Below are 17219 nucleotides of genomic sequence, written 5' to 3' on the forward strand. Positions count from 1 at the left end.
ATTTTTTTTTGACTGTTGGGACAGTCTAATAAAACCCTTAATCGAAGCATGATGTCGTGTTTTATATGTGCTGTGGACTGCTTAGAAGACAGACCTGCTGGGCGTTGGTGTTCCCATACTGAACTCTCTCAGAAACGGGGCATTGAAAAAGGAAAGACAAGAGATATATTCAGTCATGTTGATTTAAAATCTTAAATGATATATACATCAGGCACATTTGATGGATGAGATGATCCTAAAGAGCATTTGGTCACACTGTGTTGGCATTCAAATACTGATAAGGGTGTTTGAGTGTTTCACTAAACACTTCTATGGACAAAAGGACACGATTTGAATATTCATTCCAAGTAAAAGTTCCTTTTTGGTTTACGAGAACAAGAGATATGTACAAGTTACCAGTCAAGTGTTCAGATTTCAGTGCAACAGGAACATAATCAAACTTGATCTCCCTTTACATATCTTCGATAAAGTAAAAAAGTGATTTCATAAAAAACATCATGGGTCCTACACATTGGGATGGACTGTCAAATCAATGACAGTCCATTTAGATTAACATGGAGTCAAATCAGAATTTGACTCCATGTTAATCTAAAGGCAGAGGTGATTGGCAGGTCATCCTTGTTGGGGGCGTTGGCTATCGGCGGGGTGCGACTCTGAGGATGAAGGTCCGGATCTGCATGGGGGTCAGGATTACCTCCCACACAGAGGGGTCTCCCAGGGGCTTCCGCAGGGGCTTCAAGGCTGTGATCCAACAACACATGAAAACAGTTAATTACATTGATATAGAATGTTGTTATACTGACATTATTACAAATGTGTCTTACCATAAAAAAACATCTATCATAGTAAGTTGAAGAGAAGCTTCCAGGAGACTAAAAATGCAGATTCTGCATCAAGTTTTCTAATGTCTCGCTAAAAATAAGGGATCTAAAGATGCAATGCATTAGCGTCATATTCTATGTTATTTATTTCTAGGTAAAACGGTTCGGTACACTGCTGAACATTTCTCAATCTCTATTTTCTATTCATTATTATTACAGTAAACAAGGATCGCTTGACTTCCAGCAGCATAGGGAAACACTAGCGCCTGCTTTATAACAAATACAAAATAGTAGCCCGAGTTCTTTAATGTTTATGTAATATTCACAGTGTTACATACCCATCTTTGGCCTCCAGTCCAGACGTTTCATCTCATCTATCCACTGATTGGCTGACAGGTTCAGCTCGGACACTCCCACCACTTTCAGCGTAGAGAATAATTTCTACAATGAGAAAGACATTGATAGAGATTAATACTAGGGGCGGATGTTGCTAAGTAGCAAGCGCTTTCAGCACTATGATACTTGCATTGGATAGCTGTTGGTCTACGTACACTCTTTCCCTATCAAATAAACCATAAATAAAATAATAGACTGACAGGGAAAGAGAGGGTGTCAATGTGCGTGCCTAGAGGTTCCCAGGTACAGATGTGTGTATATATACCTGCAGGTTAACAGTAAAGGGTACTGAGTGCTCCTTGCTCTCCTTGGTCTGGAACTGGTGCTCCAGTCTGACCAGCAGGGAGTCCTGCCCCCACTGGCTCAGTGTCAATAGGTGGACTGCAGGGGGCAGTGCAGCCTGGAGACCTGAGAACTGGAACACCAATTGGAGCGCTTAGAAACACTTTAAATGGTTGTATGCACAGTCCTGGGTTTATACTAACATTTTAGGTAATCCAACTAGTATTTAAATGTACATTTTCTATTTGCATTTTTGAAATCCATTGGTCGACAAACAGAAGGAGATATCTAACTGGAGGGACCAACAAGATTCAACTAAAGCACAGATATCTATTCTATTATCTTTCTTTGGGTAGAGAACTACAAAAAGAAGCGATTTAGTTAAGAGCCTAGAGAACCCCCCCACCCCCACAAGGGCACACACCTCCAGCAGAGATCCAGGCGGGGGCCCCCCCTCAGTGAAGGACAGCAGGGGCTGTAGCACGTTCTCCTGGGCCAGGGGCCGGTGGGCGTCGGCCGCGAGGGCGGGCGGAGTCAGGGAGAGGAGGAGGCGGCCTCGGACCACCAGGCCCAGCGGGAACACCCCGGACGTCTCGTTGAGGGGTTCGCCGACGCCGCGCCAGTCGTCATGGAGCAACCGCCGGTGGAGCTGGGGGGGGGGAGCGGAGGCGGAGTTAGTTTGTGTGAATAGTTTTGCACTCACACAAATGCACACACCACAAAAAGGCGCGTCTGTATTGGCGCGGTTATGTGTGTGTGTTTTTTTTGAGCTTTGCATGTTTGTCCAAGTTGTTTGCACACAAACACACCTGGAAACAAAGTCAGACAGGTAGGTAGGTGTGTGTCTGTGTGTTAGTTACCATGATCTCCAGAGATCCATCGTGGATGCTACTTCCACCCTGAGAGCGGTCTGTCACTACAGTCAGCTGGTCTTTATCATCCTACACACACACAAACACACGTTGAAGAATGCTGCTACGACAGAAACACTCACTTAATTGTTCAACTTTCAAGAACGGTTTTTAAGCAATGTGTTTCAGTGATAAGAGTGGAAACATGTTAAACACGTGTTTTACGCCTCGTGCCCAATGCACCGTTCGTCAACGGACGTCGGAAGGCGTGGCTGACGGATGGGGGAGCTTTCCAGGGTCGTCAGAGCCCGAGTAGTGTCACAATTTGCATACGCGATCTGATTGGATGACGGATCCGTCGCTGCCAAAAAAGTTGAACATTTTTCAACTTTTTGACGGCGCCGACGGATCCAACGGAACGGACGGATCCACAATGCATTGCGCGTCCGTCCCCATTCAAAGTCAGTGGGGATCCGTCAACGGACGGTGCAGTGGGCACGAGGCGTTACAGCATTGGTGTGTGTTTTTGTGGGGGGGGGGGTAGCAGGCACCTTGATGTAGGCCCTGGAGTTGATGGGGTAGTAGTTCCCAGCCACCGGCTCCGTCTGTTTCAGGTCCCAAGTGGGCCGGAAGTCCTTCCTGTGGGACCAGGAAGTTACCTCAAGCGTTTGCTAAAAGACTAAAGAGTCGAACCTTGGTGGAAGACCACTCACTTCCTCTGGAGGACCTCTCGGCCGTTGGAGTCCGTGTAGAAGACCCCAGAGGAGGCAATGCTGCTGTCCAGACGGGTGATCACCTCCTTCCCCTGGCCGTCCCTGGGGAGCCATGGGGGTTACGGATACATTAGTAACGGTTATTGCTCATGATCAATCATGATAGGGACGGAGAATACAAATATGAGTGATCAGAGTGATCGGATATCAGTGCTGTGATTGCATAAGTGTGTGCGTGTATGACAATGTGCAGGTATACATCAGGTCGCCATAGATGGCTGAAATGAAAGAATGTAAAAACATGTACTTTCTATCCTTCTATAGATCCATCGAGCGGAAGAGAAAGTTACGGTGTGAGACTAGAGAAATCCTTTAGACACAACAGCAGTGTGTGGGAGTGTTTTGTCTCTACACACCTGACCCTCTTCACAAGACACGCATGCTTACATAACAGTAGGTGTGTTTGTGTGTGTGTGCACTCGTGTGCGTGCGCGTATGTGTGTGTGTGTTTAAACTTCTGATAAAAGTGAAACTCCTGTTCGGACTGCCTCCTACCAGAATGTTCTCTGCAGAGACGGTGGTTATGTCATATGATCAATGTGACAAGGGATGGGGCTATTTTCACCATCATTCAAAACATCTATCAAAAATGTTGAATGTCTAACTAAGGAACTAACCTCCTTCACTTTACTATTACCAAGCACAACTTACCTAGATTACCCGTCATCCAGGTATGTAATAAACCCCATCCGTTTAGCAGCTCAATGCTCTCACTATTGATACCATTTAGAATTAAGCCAAATGCATCTCATCCAGCCCCAAGAGCATAAGTTTATAGTAACAGTTCTTAACAAAAACAAACTATTTGTACGTCCTTCAACCAAGTCTTTGTTTTCGAACGTAAGCAGAGATCGATAGCTCCACCCTCCGCCCCGATTGAAAAGCCAATAGCCTCGCCCACCGCCAGCAGTGACTCACGCTATGGGCACGGGTCCAACTGTCCATTCCATTTCCAGGGCCTTGCTGTTGCTATGGAGACGGATCACCTGGGATACCCATGGTCCGAACTGCTGCCTCACCTCCTGAAGCTCCGGTGTCTGGGGAAGGAGAGAGAGAGGGGGCGAGGGAGGGAGGGAGGGGGAGAGAGAGAAAGAGATCATGGAAGAGATGGAGAAAAGAGAGAGGGGGAGAAAGATGAAGAGCTGCAGGGATTAAAGGTAGAGATAAACAAAATTTAAAAACGGAAGTAGGAAGTACTATATATTTCACTTATTTTTCACTGTAGATGTTGAATGTGTCTGAATGGACGTTTGAGTGGAAGTCAATGGGATGGAGTGATGCAAGTTTAGGAGGTGGAGTTCTGGAAAAGGACAGCTGGGTTGTTGTGGTGTTATGGAGCTCCACCTGAATGCTCTCAGTCTCAGCCGTGCAGCTTATAATGAAGGGTGAGGAGGAGTTTGGTCTGAAGATGTAGGCGCCAGACGCCTGGTCGCTGATGGAGCTTTTACCATCGCTGGCGTTGTACCTGAGACAGACAGACAGACGGACAGAGTTTATCCTTTTGGACACTTTATCTAACAAAGAACCCGTTCTTTGTGATTATTGAACTTCAAAGACAAGACAGAAACACAGTTGGCTGATATACCGGTTTACATACACTTGTATATTAGAAATATATTCAGCAGAGAGGTACTGACCAGTAGAAGTTCTGGGTCAGTTTTATGGTCTGCTGGGTCTCCAGGTTGGTGAGGCTGTCCAGTAGACCTGTGGCAGGGTCAAAGGTTGCTCGCACAAACTGACACACACACACACACACACGGTTGAAAAAATATTCTTCTATCCAGATTTTTGTTTTTACAGCTTAGCTCTTCCTTTCACTTTACGATTTTGCAATTTTTTATTTATTTTTAGATGTTATTACAATTTTGAAGATTAGGAGGCAGGCTGACCTTGTTTTCGATGGCTGCTGGAGGCCCAGACTTCGCGGAGGCCGAAGGAGGCCCATTCTGAAGCACGGACACAGAGTAGGTGCTGTAGCCCAGCGGAGGGGCCTGGGCCTGGAACACCAGCTCGTTGACCGCATACCCCCGATCCTTCCTCACCTGCTGGGTGGCTTTGGACATGGGGACCACCTGCCAGATTATCAACATTAGGGGTGCATTGAAGATCATTTCTCGGCTGACCTATAATATGATTTGCTTCCATAGGTTTGATTGTTTTTTTATCTTTCTTTTTAACTAAATTGCACAAAGCATTGGTTGTTTTCTATTTCAGGGCCATCTGTAGACAGCGATACCGAGCATATGTTGGCAGATAATTAACAAGCTGTGGTCTGAAACACACACACTGACCTGGCAGTCTACCGGTGTACCGGTGGCGTCCAACACGGTGTACGCCGAGGCGTTGACTGGAAGTCTGACCGGCCACACCACTGGGCGAGCGAGGGAGTTGTAGACATTCACAGAGAACTGAGAGAGAGATAGACACAGAGAACGAGACAACACAACTAAAACCAAAAACAGAATAAGATGTAAAGAACCGAATATTCCATCTCAAATGTGTGTCTCCTTGTGTATTGGATCGTGTCCTTGTTTCTGCTCGTGTGGCCGTGCATGCCACCTGTGCGCGCGTGCGTGTGTGCTTGGATGCGTGTCACCTTCTTGCTGGCCTCAGTGAGAGGACAAGCGCTGACGTTGAGGTTGTCACAGTAAATACGACCCGCAGACGATCCGCTGAGTGCAGCCAGAGAGTTACTGACCACCACCTGACAGAGAGACACCAGCCGTCAGCCATACAGCACTAAACACCCGTCACTCATCCTATGGATCGGTTCATTATTTTACAGCGTACTGAACATTCTAAACCATGATAATGAGACAACCTTCCATTGAGAGATGGAGGTTTTTTGTGTTACGGTTGTTGTTACATAAACATATGTTAATCCTTTTTGGTTTATACATCACTAGACAGTAACACTGAAGTGAAATAGTAAAATATATATATTTTAAAAAAGTTGAACAGGAGGTGGAAAATTGCAGTTGTGTGCAACAATATATATTTAAAATATATGCAGGGAGCAATACAAACCAACAAAGTTTGTCTTTCTTGTCCAATTTTTTTATTTGATCACTGCTTTGCCGAAATGGAAAAAGTAGTTTAAAAACTAAAAAACAGTTTAATACTTATGTCGTTACTTTAAAACTTGAACAGAGACTAATTATGATGAATATGCATTTTATATACCAATGTATAGTCACACACACACACACACACACACACACACACACACACACACACACACACACACACACACCTCGTGCTGGAGGTGGGAATACAGTACCTGACAGTGCTGCCAGCCATTGGCGAGCCTCCTGGCATAGTCGTTGGCAACATGCTGCTTCTCTGTCCCAGACACAGCATCGTGATGCTGGGCCACTGCCATCGCCTCTCCTGCCAATCACAACCAACGGTACTGCCTTCAGGAGCAATAAACACAACTGTTTTTCCTATTAGGCTCAGACTAGCTATAAAAATCCTCATATAATGTCTAATTATTGTACAATTGTATAACTCGTGAAATGCTTTATTATTTAATCACTGAAGGACTCATTTGTTTGGGAAATGCCAGAAAGGTATGATAATCCATTTGCATCATTCTTTTTTAAACACATTTCCTTCAGCAACCTAGGGAGGGTCCAACAGATTAGCGCCCCCTGGCTCCAGAACACAGCATTACAGGAGAGAGTGATGGCGGGAGAAAGAGGGTAATAAGAGGGAAACGGACCGAGAGAAAGGGAGAGATGGAGGAAAAGAGGGTGGGAAGAGATAAGGATATAGAATTGTGTATCCTACTCAGGGTCTCGCTGTCTCCGGCCCCGAAGGGCCCCTTTCTGGAGGACGGCCCCCCGAGCACCTCCAGCTGGTTACAAGTCTAAAAAACACAAACACACACACACACACACACACACACACACACACACACACACGCACACCCACACACACACACACACGCACAGCCACAGATTAGTATATCTACACGTCTTGCAGTCTACTAAGTACTGATACCTGCTGTAACAGCACAGTTCAATTTTTATCTTTCTACCGCACAGTACACACAGCAAAATTCATGCAAAAGATGAATGTATGAATGTATCAAAAGAAGGGGGGGGGGGGGGGGGTACCTGCAGACGGCCGTTGCTGACCCTCTCGTAGCGCTTGAGGGCAGGGCGGCTGGTGAAGTACCCCGTCCAGAAGTTGTGGGCGTTGTCAGCGTATGGGAAGAAGTCGTCTGTCTTCAGCGTCCTGGTGGGGGTGGATATAGGAGGATGGAGGAGACGTACCCGTTGGTAAAGCAATGTGGATTTAATGGGATACCTTTTCGTTAATTTCACCAAAGCACATCTTATTTATATTCATACAGTATTACGCATTTTTTAGACATCTGCAATTGCTTCCTATATTTTTTTTCCCTTCTACAAGGTGGTAAGGTGGGGCTAGGGTCGGGTTAGGGGGCTTTTTTAACCCACCAGGTGATAAGGTGGGGCTAGGGTCGGGTTAGGGGGCATGTTTATCCTACCAGGTGAGGGGGCGGGGCTAGGGTCGGGTTAAGGGGCATGTTTATCCTACCAGGCGAGGGGGCGGGGCTAGGGTCGGGTTAAGGGGCATGTTTATCCTACCAGGTGAGGGGGCGGGGCTAGTGTTGGGTTAGGAGATGTGTTTATCCTACCAGGTGAGGGGGCGGGGCTAGTGTTGGGTTAGGAGACGTGTTTATCCTACCAGGTGAGGGGGCGGGGCTAGGGTCGGGTTAAGGGGCATGTTTATCCTACCAGGTGAGGGGGCGGGGCTAGGGGGCGTGTTTATCCTACCAGGTGAGGGGGCGGGGCTAGGGTCGGGTTAGGGGCCGTGTTTATCCTACCAGGTGAGGGGGCGGGGCTAGGGTCGGAGTAGGGGACGTGTTTATCCTACCAGGTGAGGGGGCGGGGCTAGGGTCGGGTTAGGGGACGTGTTTATCCTATCAGATGAGGGGGCGGGGCTAGGGGGCATGTTTATCCTACCAGGTGAGGGGGCGGGGCTAGGGTCGGGTTAGGGGATGTGTTTATCCTACCAGGTGAGGGGGCGGGGCTAGGGTCGGAGTAGGGGGCGTGTTTATCCTACCAGGTGAGGGGGCGGGGCTAGTGTCGGGTTAGGGGCCGTGTTTATCCTATCAGGTGAGGGGGCGGGGCTAGGATCGGGTTAGGGGACGTGTTTATCCTATCAGGTGAGGGGGCGGGGCTAGGGTCGGAGTAGGAGACGTGTTTATCCTACCAGGTGAGGTTGGAGTGGTGCAGTTCCTGCAGGTAGCAGGAGGGGGTGGAGTAGAGCACGTTGATCCGGCTGCCGTTGGCCTGCCGCGCGTTGACGTAGCGGATCAGCTTGTCTAGGTTCTTGTACCACAGGTTGGCGTTCTCGTACTGGAAGTCCGAGCCCATGGTCATGATGATGTGCTTGGTCTTGTACGCCATGGCCTGGCGGGGGGTTGAGGGGACATAGACGTCAGCAGTTTTGCCCGTAGACTACCAAGAGCACAAGGTCCTAACCTGCTCCTCCATAGAGCTAATTTTACATTTTTGGGGAATGTATTCGACATGGCGCCACCCACTGGACAGCTGTACGGCTAACAGGAAGTGGGGTCGGCCCCCGGTCAGGTGACCTCTTTAGGATTAGACACATGTAGGCACAACACGGCAGGAAGAGGCCAACAGGATACTTGATCAACCGTTTGTTTTTGTTTCATTTCATATCATTGAACATATCCGTTTTCCGTAAGTTTCAGATGCATTTCCTTATGATTCATACATTGATGCATCTTCCCTGATTTTTTTTGTGAACTAAGCCATAACATCCCCCCCCCCCCTCCCCCTCAATCACATAAATGAATGACTCACATGATCACAAAATAGTACACATTGGTTTTACTGAGAGAGCTAACCATCCACACTGTGTGCGTTTGAGACTGAGTGAGTGAGTGAGTGAGTGAGTGAGTGAGTGAGTGAGTCAGTGAGTGAGTTAGTGAGTGTGTCTGCCTGACCTGACTGTTGGCTGCCACCGTGAAACGTTGTACGACGTCGTCAACGTTGTAGTCCTCTAGGTCTGGGTCGTCCATGATGGGTGCGTCGTCACAGGACTGGTCCCAGCAGAAGCCCTTCGGTGGGTTGTAGCCGTTGGGTAAGATACCTGGAGAAACCCAAGACCACGGGAACCGGTTCACACACACAAAAAGGTATGGTATTGGGTGGGATCCCCAGGACTTACCTGTAGCCAGCCTTGTGCAAGAGACACTTCTAAGTAACACCCATGTACCCCTTCGTCTGAATTCACTACAAGAACCGACTCCAAAAGTACAAACTAGTTGCCCATTATGTAATTAGCTTGTTAATTATTCTGTCCAAATCAAATTACAGAGAACTTTATGGATACAGGCCATGAAGGAGCAATTCAATCTTATGAGTAATACCAGGAGGAGAGGTCTGCTAAATGGTGATGATAGTAGTGTTAGTGCCAGCCGGCACTGAGTGTGTGTGTGTTTTGCCTAGTTGTGTTTGTGTACCAGTGAAGAGGTCTGCATATGGAGGCTCGAGGCTCTCAGAGGCCCTCCACAGCAGCTCCTGGTCCAGGGTTCTGATCCGGTTGTCCCGGTCCTGGTAGTCCAGCCGACCGAAGAAGAAGCCATCGTAGCCCATCTGGAACCAAACACACAGGAGCAGGGAATCATCCTACTACCAAAACACAACATGGTAATCTGATATCTCACACACACACACACACACACACACACACACACACACACACACACACACACACACACACACACACACACACACACACACACACACACACACACACACACAATTTGAATTTCTATTTTATATTGTAATTATTTTATAGTCTATTCTTAGTCTCTACTTTTGTTTGAACCTACTAGACGATAGAAGATGTCTGCCCTATCCTATGAATTTGGCAGCTCAGAAGCTTTTTTGATTAACCCATTTGTACCGGCTGCTGTGCGGCGCAACATTGTATCTAGTAGATACAATGCGTGATCCGGTCTGAATGGGTTAATCAATCCTTAAATAAACTGGGGTGGCAGACGCCCCAGGCCGCCCTGCCCACCTGAGCGAACATGGAGGCGTGCTCGCGGGCGTGTCCGAAGGGGTCGATGTGCCAGGCTACGCGGGGGCGTCCACACGGCCCGAAGGTGTCATTGAGGAAGCGCAGGCCGAGGGTCATCTGGTCGATGACGGCGCTGTAGTGAGTGGTGGCCTCATCACTCATACACCACCCGCCGTTCACAAACTCCAGCCGGCCTGGGGGGGGGGAGGGGTAAAGAAAGAAAGAAAGAAAGAAAGAAAGAAAGAAAGAAAGAAAGATAGAGAGAGAGAGAGAGAGAGAGAGAGCGCTTTGGTTTTATATTATTATTTTATATTCCAATTCATTTCATATTACATTTTCCAAGTCGACATTGTTTATTTTTCCATTGTTTCAGTTTATAATGTTTGTTTTACATGCGTATAAAGGTCTTTTGATTGTAATTTAACCGATAGACAGACTCCTGAAAGACAGTGAGTGGATGAGGAAGAGTGAGAGACAGAGAGCGTTGGGGAGAGAGAGACAGATTTCAAGTCTAACATTCCCGCACTCCAAAGTACATTAATTCACTCATTCATACACCCTTGCATTCACTCATTCACCGCAGAGTCTGGTGCAATTGCTCAAGGACAACCAGGATCCAACTAGGAACCATTCACCACCTACTGAGCAGCTGCCAAGCCATAAAGAAAGGTGATTGGTCGAAAGAGTTGTGACATCACATGCTCCAGTACAGTAACGAGGTGCCATGGGAAGGAACTTGTAAAGTTTAGCACTTTTTTTAATGGCTGCCGCGTACGCTGTAGCAGGAGTCAATTAAACGGAGCAAATGCCTTCAGGGCACTATTAAATTCAGGGAGAGCGTTTTATTGCGTTTGCAGTGCTTTCTATTATTTCTATGAAAAATATACTGTACTGTACTAAATATATTGGCCACTTTAGACACTTGTGTATAATGGTCGATCACAAATGTTTTATTCATGTAGTGTATATATATATATACACCTCTTATAATTTTATCCTCGGTTTTTGAAAAAAATGTTTTTTTTTAGACTTTATCTGTGAGAAAGGGCTAAACAAATATAATTTAATTAAATAAATAGATACATTTCACGTACTACTGTACTACTGTGTGAGTCCTGTATTTCCCATGGGACTAATCGAGTACGAAGTATCTTGTCGTTGCACAGTGTGGTTGTACCAGTGGTTGAGGACGTGGAAACACGATCCATGGGGTTGTGATCAGATCGACCTTAAATAACCGGTTGCGCTTACACTTGGTGCTTATTCTATGGTGTCAAAATTCCATCAAAATACCAATATGGCTGACCACAGCCTTTCATGAAAGGACTGAGAAAAAGACTTAATGTAAAGCTATACTACGCAACTAGACAGCACATCAATGGACCAGTGGATTTTACCGTTTTGGACTTTGAGAGATTAAAGTGTTGAGCTTTCAGTTTGTGTGTGCATATTGCCTTATTGTTAACCTTGTTATGTACACTATGCTAATGACTCTTGGATAGTCCAGTTATGAGAAAATGTCATTATCACACTCCGTTTCCCTAACTGCCCCTCCGTGTCGCTTACATTTATTGCCATTTCCTTGACCCCCTGGGACTGGCTGAAGGGTCAAAGGCTCCAACTCAGAAAGCACAGCTATGGCTCCCTCTGATACACACATGAGGGTTTCCATCTATTTTGACTTATCATCTGATTAACCAATGCTTTAGTTTTATTGTGGAGCAGAGCTGTTCTCAGCAACCTGAGACCTGACAACTGTATAAGAAGTCCTTGCCCATGCTTTGGACTTCTCCTTGTGGAGCTCTTGGAGAGACGCAGGCCGACCTCTCATCTAAGGTGTTACCTTATCGTATCAAACCACCGCATGTATGCATAAGAGTGCGAGTACGATAGAGAGACTTATCCAAAAGCCTACAGTGAATTTTTGCACACGTATTTCTTATTCTAATTTTTGAATGAATGTTAGGTTGTTCAACAATGTTAAAAAGTATTCTGTTATATTGAAGTCTGAGACAATAACTTTTTTAGATCAACATTTTTCATTTAAGACTATTTTGATAGTTATTGGCATCTGAGAGATGCAGATAAAGCTCTTTGAATATAATTGACAGGGTGTATGTGCGATTGACTGAGAGACTGAATGGTTGATTGACTATGTGATTGTTTGAGTGACTGACTGACTGACAGAGTGAGTGACTGTGCGAGCAGACCTTGGTCAACCAGCTGTCTGACTGCCTTCTGCATGCTGGGTGGCTGGTTCTTCCACCAGCGGTAGAAGAAGGCCGTCTCCACGTAGATGAAGCGGCGCTCTGGGTTCTGCAGCAGCTGCCCCACCACAGAGTCCAGGATGTACTGGACCCCCGCATGCTGGATGTCATTACGACCTGCCCACACACACACACACACACACACACACACACACACACAATCAATCACACACACAGTCAAAGAGCAGATATCTGTTTACAGTCATCAGAGGGAACACTGATTAAAAGAGAAAACGTTCACAAGCTCATTTCCGAGTCCTTCACATGACACAACAGTCAGCTTGGGAACGTTGGCAGTAAAAGCTTGTGATTACTGATACATGTTACAACGTAAAAGGTCCAGGTAAAGCATTCAAGTTATAAATTGCACATTTTAAAAGTGAATATTCAATCCAAATGCCTGCTTCTTCCAAAAAGGCATACAACTCCAAATGGCTGCTAAACATTGAGTATGAAAGCTGTTTGTCAGCACTATCTATTACCAAGTCAATAACATCTCAAATGTGATTATTTTATTGTGTGGTTTTGTGGACACAGCAAGTTGTCAAGTAAGAGATCATATCAAAGTAAAGGAAGAGGAAGTGAAGCAGAATTTTTTCTGCTCGCTGAAAAGGAAGAGGTGTGATATCCTGTGACCAGAACAAATACAGCCTAATCAGGGAGACTGACCTCCATAGAAGTACTGGTCAACAGTCTTCAGCCAGCCCACGTCATCATGGGTGTGTGGCACCAGGTGGACATTGAGCATGTTGGGCACTGTCGCGTGGCATGACTACCACACAAACACAGATATACACGCACACAAATACACACACATTGAGAGATGAGTATATAATAGTTGCAGTGTACAGACTGCTGATTACTGCTGTAAAAGCACATTTTAGTGCGAAAGCAAGCGGATTTTGTCCCTTCTGTGGCCATCATCTTTGTGTGCATGCTCCTGAGGTTGCAGTCAGCACTTCACAAACAGCAATAACAAAAGTCAGCACTGTGAAATGGAAGTTGAACTTTCCAATAGCAGCGATATAACAGTACAGACACCGCCGTTTTCCAAATACTGTAAACCCAAAAATAGATAAGCATTGCTTTTTCACTTACCTTGTATCCGCAGGAGGAGGTGTCGTGGGACTGCTGATCGAGGGGGAAGCTTAAAACTGCAGAGTGAAAGTAGGAGAGATATGTCAGCACCAGCACAGGCGACAGGGCCGCCATTTTGGAATACAGGCAGAGATCATGTGACATGTGTTTATGTCGAGCAGGGTCACGTGACAACAGACCTGCCAATCCACGGTGGCAGGCAATACTTGAAATACTTAAATGTCCGCAAATTAATGACATCTTTCAAGTATGTATTTTTTCATTCAATACATATTTTTCAATATTTAAAATGTTCTTTCTGCACACCACTCAAACCAGCAGTAAATTAATTGAGAGAAACGTAAAATATATATTAGCAATACACTACATGTAAGTGATATAATTATTAAATTGTACCAGTTTATTAATAGCCCATGAGCAGTCATCCATATTGTGATAAAAGGCACAGTAGTGCGAGTTGTTCAGTGGTTGAGTAAACGAATGACAACCGACTGTTTAAAGTGTTTATTGGAGGCTGTGTTACCGTTGGGTCATCAATGTCAAGGAAGTGAAGCAGAGGATAATGTACAGTCCGCTACATTAGTCACATGATCAATACAAAATAAAGATAGTCTATTAGTATGGCATGTCAGAGATCGATCAATAGTCCTATTGGTTTTGTGGATTAACAAACTTTTTGGCAAAGATATTCTAGATTGAATGATGTTAACATGTGAGTGTCCCAGCCAACTAACAGAGCAATTGAAGACGTGTTGAAGTAGACCTACTGATTATTGGCTAGGATTGGATGAAGACAAACTAACTGTATCAAATAATCACATACAGGGATATCATAGTCTCCAGTGAGACAGTCACCAGGAACCAGAGGGGAACGGTTCACTGGAAAATTTGTCTTATTCTTAAACACAAAACACAATTTGTACACACTTTTTATTTTACCATCATGCCTATAGTCATCCATGATAAAAGGCATTCAAGACAATGTTTCTACGATAGGCAGTGGTCAGTAATAAAGTCAGGACCAAATTAGAATTTAAATTCTGTAATATTTTGTTACTCAAATTTGCACTTTTCATGAGCCCATAGAAACGTTTCCTATTGATAAACATAACCCATACTATGAACATAATCATGAACTGGACATTCATACAAAATATACATTGAAGCTATGATTGATGTGCTGTGTTTTAAGCACTGATTTACAACATGGTACCCAATTAGGCTGAAACGGCTATTTTCATATTGATTACTTAGTGCAAAATTATGCCTTCAAAGTACTTGCTTTGTCGGACAAGCAACCAACAAAAGTATTGATTGTATAATGTTAATTGAGAAAATATTAGAATTTCTTTAACATCAAATAGCAAATGTTATTTATGCCAATTAATCGATTATCAAAATGAGATTTTATGAATCTTCCATCGATCGACTAATCTTGCAAGTCAAACTCCAACGCTAGAGGGCAGTGTTGGGCACATGTGAGACGAGGCGAAGTGGGGACAGTGAGGTTTCAGACGTTGCTATTAATGTGAAGGCCTTCTTGGGTCGTCCAAAACATCTGAACCAAACATCTCTGATTCTGATTTGGTTGAAGGCACTCAAGATACATCTGAGAAAGGCACACGGGGCCCTTATGAAACAATACAATATACATGATGAACTATTTCCTGAATCAGACCGCCAAAGTCATACATTTGGATTGTCAAGCCAATATAATGGACACTACGGAATGTTATCTAGGGATCCACTATAAATTTCAATCGTTTTTACATGACTAAAAGGTCTACATAAAACAAAAATATGAATCACACGATTATCCTGAAGTGAATTATAGAATATCATTTCACACTAAATCCCTACATAATGACCCGATATTGATAAATAAAAATACTTTTTTATAATAGTTTGTCATGCATAGAAACAATATCTCTGTTTAGTGTCCATTCACATGTAAACATGTGTATAATAGAGCTACGTTCCTTTGGTGAGCAGAGAACACAGCGAAACAGTAAAATAACAAATTAATGTTAATCCTCGATCCAGATGAGCTCTTTTGGTAGAAGACAGACAGAGATAGAGACAGAGAGATAGAGAGAGATAGAGAGAGAGAAGAGAGAGAGAGAGAGAGAGAGAGAGAGAGAGAGAGAGAGAGACAGAGATAGAGCGAGAGAGGCAGAGAGAGACAGACAGAGATAGAGACAGAGAGACAAAGAGAGATAGAGAGAGAGAGAGAGAGAGACAGAGATAGAGAGAGAGAGAGATAGAGACAGAGAGAAAGAGACAGAGAGAGAGAGATAGAGAGACAGAAACAGTGAAAGAGACAGGGATAGAGGGAGAGAAAGAGAGAGACACAGAGAGAAAGCTAACTGAATGGCCGAGCCCGTCTAGGGGGGCGGGGCTACGGCGGCGGCCGGGCCGCTGGGCGCCGGGTGTATGACCAGTGTGGCGTCCAGGTCCAGGCGGAAGGCGGGGTACAGCGGCTGGGAGAAGGGCCCCTGGAAGGTATGCAGCAGCGTGAGCACGTCCGACACGCTGTAGAACGACAGCGCCCCCCGGTGGCGCTCCAGGAACACGGCCACGCGCGGGCACGGCGCCGACGCCACCGTGGTCTTGCGGTTGTCGTGCCACGCCGAGTAGCCCGTGTGCGTGCAGCGCAGGCGCCACGAGTGCTCGTTGCGGCCCAGCAGGCAGGGCTTACCGCCGCCCTTGCGGCCGATGCCGCGGTAGGTGACGCCCACGTCCACCCAGCCCCCCCCACGCCACTCCACCTCCCAGTAGCTGGCGCCCGAGAACTGGCCCTCGCGGCACAGCACCTGGGCCACCGAGTCGAAGCGCTGGGGGTGCAGGGGGTAGGCCTGGGGCTCCTCCCCGCAGTGGGCCCCCGCCGACGGGCCCGCCAGCAGCACCAGGGTGGGGTGGGCCGTGTCGGGGTCCAGGGAGAGGCCGCAGGAGACTGGAGGAGGTGGAGGGCGGGTGGGGGGATGGAGGGCGCAGGTGGAGGAATGAGTACGGGGTGGGGAGATGGAGGAAGGGTGGGGGAATGGAGGGATGGAGGGAGGGGAGAGTGGAGGCGGAGGGAGAGGAATCAGAAACACAAAATATTGATCTTTATTTCACCCTTCGAAGGCTAGGGGACTTTAGACTTTACTTGTTATTAATGGAAGAATTGAGAAACAATCAAGCTTCAAACAACACAAGGACTGACGGACAGAGAAACATACAGCGAGGAAAGAGTGACAGAGACACACACAGGTACAGGGCACGGTACAGTACACACAGAGAGGATATGGGACACACGTAATCCTGAGTAGGGTCATGTGAATTATTGATGCAGAGCGGAGCTGTCAACTTGTTAGAGGTCAATAGCAGCAGGTGACGACACCAGGATTAACCTGGCGTGTGTGTGTGTGTGTGTGTGTGTGTGTGTGTGTGTGTGTGTGTGTGTGTGTGTGTGTGTGTGTGTGTGTGTGTGTGTGTGTGTGTGTGTGTGTAGGGAGGTGTGGGTGATACTTACACCTAAGGAAGGCTGCTCTCATCCTGTGGTCTGAAGGCTGCAGAGACACAGATGACAGGGGGAACGGCACCGGAGCTACTGTGAGGGAAACACACAAAATGACTCAATCTGAACTCCAGGTGCTGTTT

General features: G+C 46.2%; 2 protein-coding genes across 4 annotated transcripts in view; both read right to left on the reverse strand.

Annotated features, from left to right (window-relative positions):
* Positions 1-604: 604 nt before the first annotated feature.
* man2b1 (mannosidase, alpha, class 2B, member 1) lies at positions 605-13721 on the reverse strand (the record flags this gene model as incomplete). Of its 2 annotated transcripts, none has more annotated exons than XM_079729768.1 (23): positions 605-741; positions 1160-1262; positions 1483-1632; positions 1924-2148; positions 2360-2440; positions 2902-2989; positions 3064-3165; positions 4042-4160; positions 4468-4588; positions 4761-4858; positions 5013-5195; positions 5415-5531; positions 5720-5827; positions 6404-6513; positions 6916-6994; positions 7245-7365; positions 8368-8567; positions 9131-9276; positions 9650-9782; positions 10213-10406; positions 12423-12596; positions 13149-13251; positions 13578-13721. In XM_079729768.1, the coding sequence occupies 23 exons, from the start codon at positions 13719-13721 to the stop codon at positions 635-637; spliced, it is 3006 nt and encodes a 1001-aa protein (XP_079585894.1). In that variant the 3' UTR covers positions 605-634. The 2 variants fall into 2 exon arrangements, with proteins under 2 accessions (XP_079585894.1, XP_079585895.1); XM_079729769.1 differs by having other exon boundaries at positions 4042-4265; positions 13578-13688.
* Positions 13722-14255: 534 nt separating this feature from the next.
* LOC307070966 (E3 ubiquitin/ISG15 ligase TRIM25-like) overlaps positions 14256-17219 on the reverse strand; it is a 9648-nt gene continuing 6684 nt past the window's right edge. Inside the window, exons 7-8 of one of the 2 annotated variants that reach the window (XM_079729773.1) lie at positions 17092-17166; positions 14256-16530 (exon numbers count right to left, since the gene is read on the reverse strand). In XM_079729773.1, the coding sequence (XP_079585899.1) occupies positions 15962-16530; positions 17092-17166 (644 nt within the window). In that variant the 3' untranslated portion in view covers positions 14256-15961. Of the gene's footprint in view, positions 16531-17091; positions 17170-17219 lie in introns of both variants that reach the window. The other variant, XM_079729772.1, reaches the window with a different exon arrangement.

Source organism: Pollachius pollachius (assembly GCF_949987615.1).
Source record: "Pollachius pollachius genome assembly, chromosome: 2".
Classification (NCBI taxonomy): domain Eukaryota; kingdom Metazoa; phylum Chordata; class Actinopteri; order Gadiformes; family Gadidae; genus Pollachius; species Pollachius pollachius.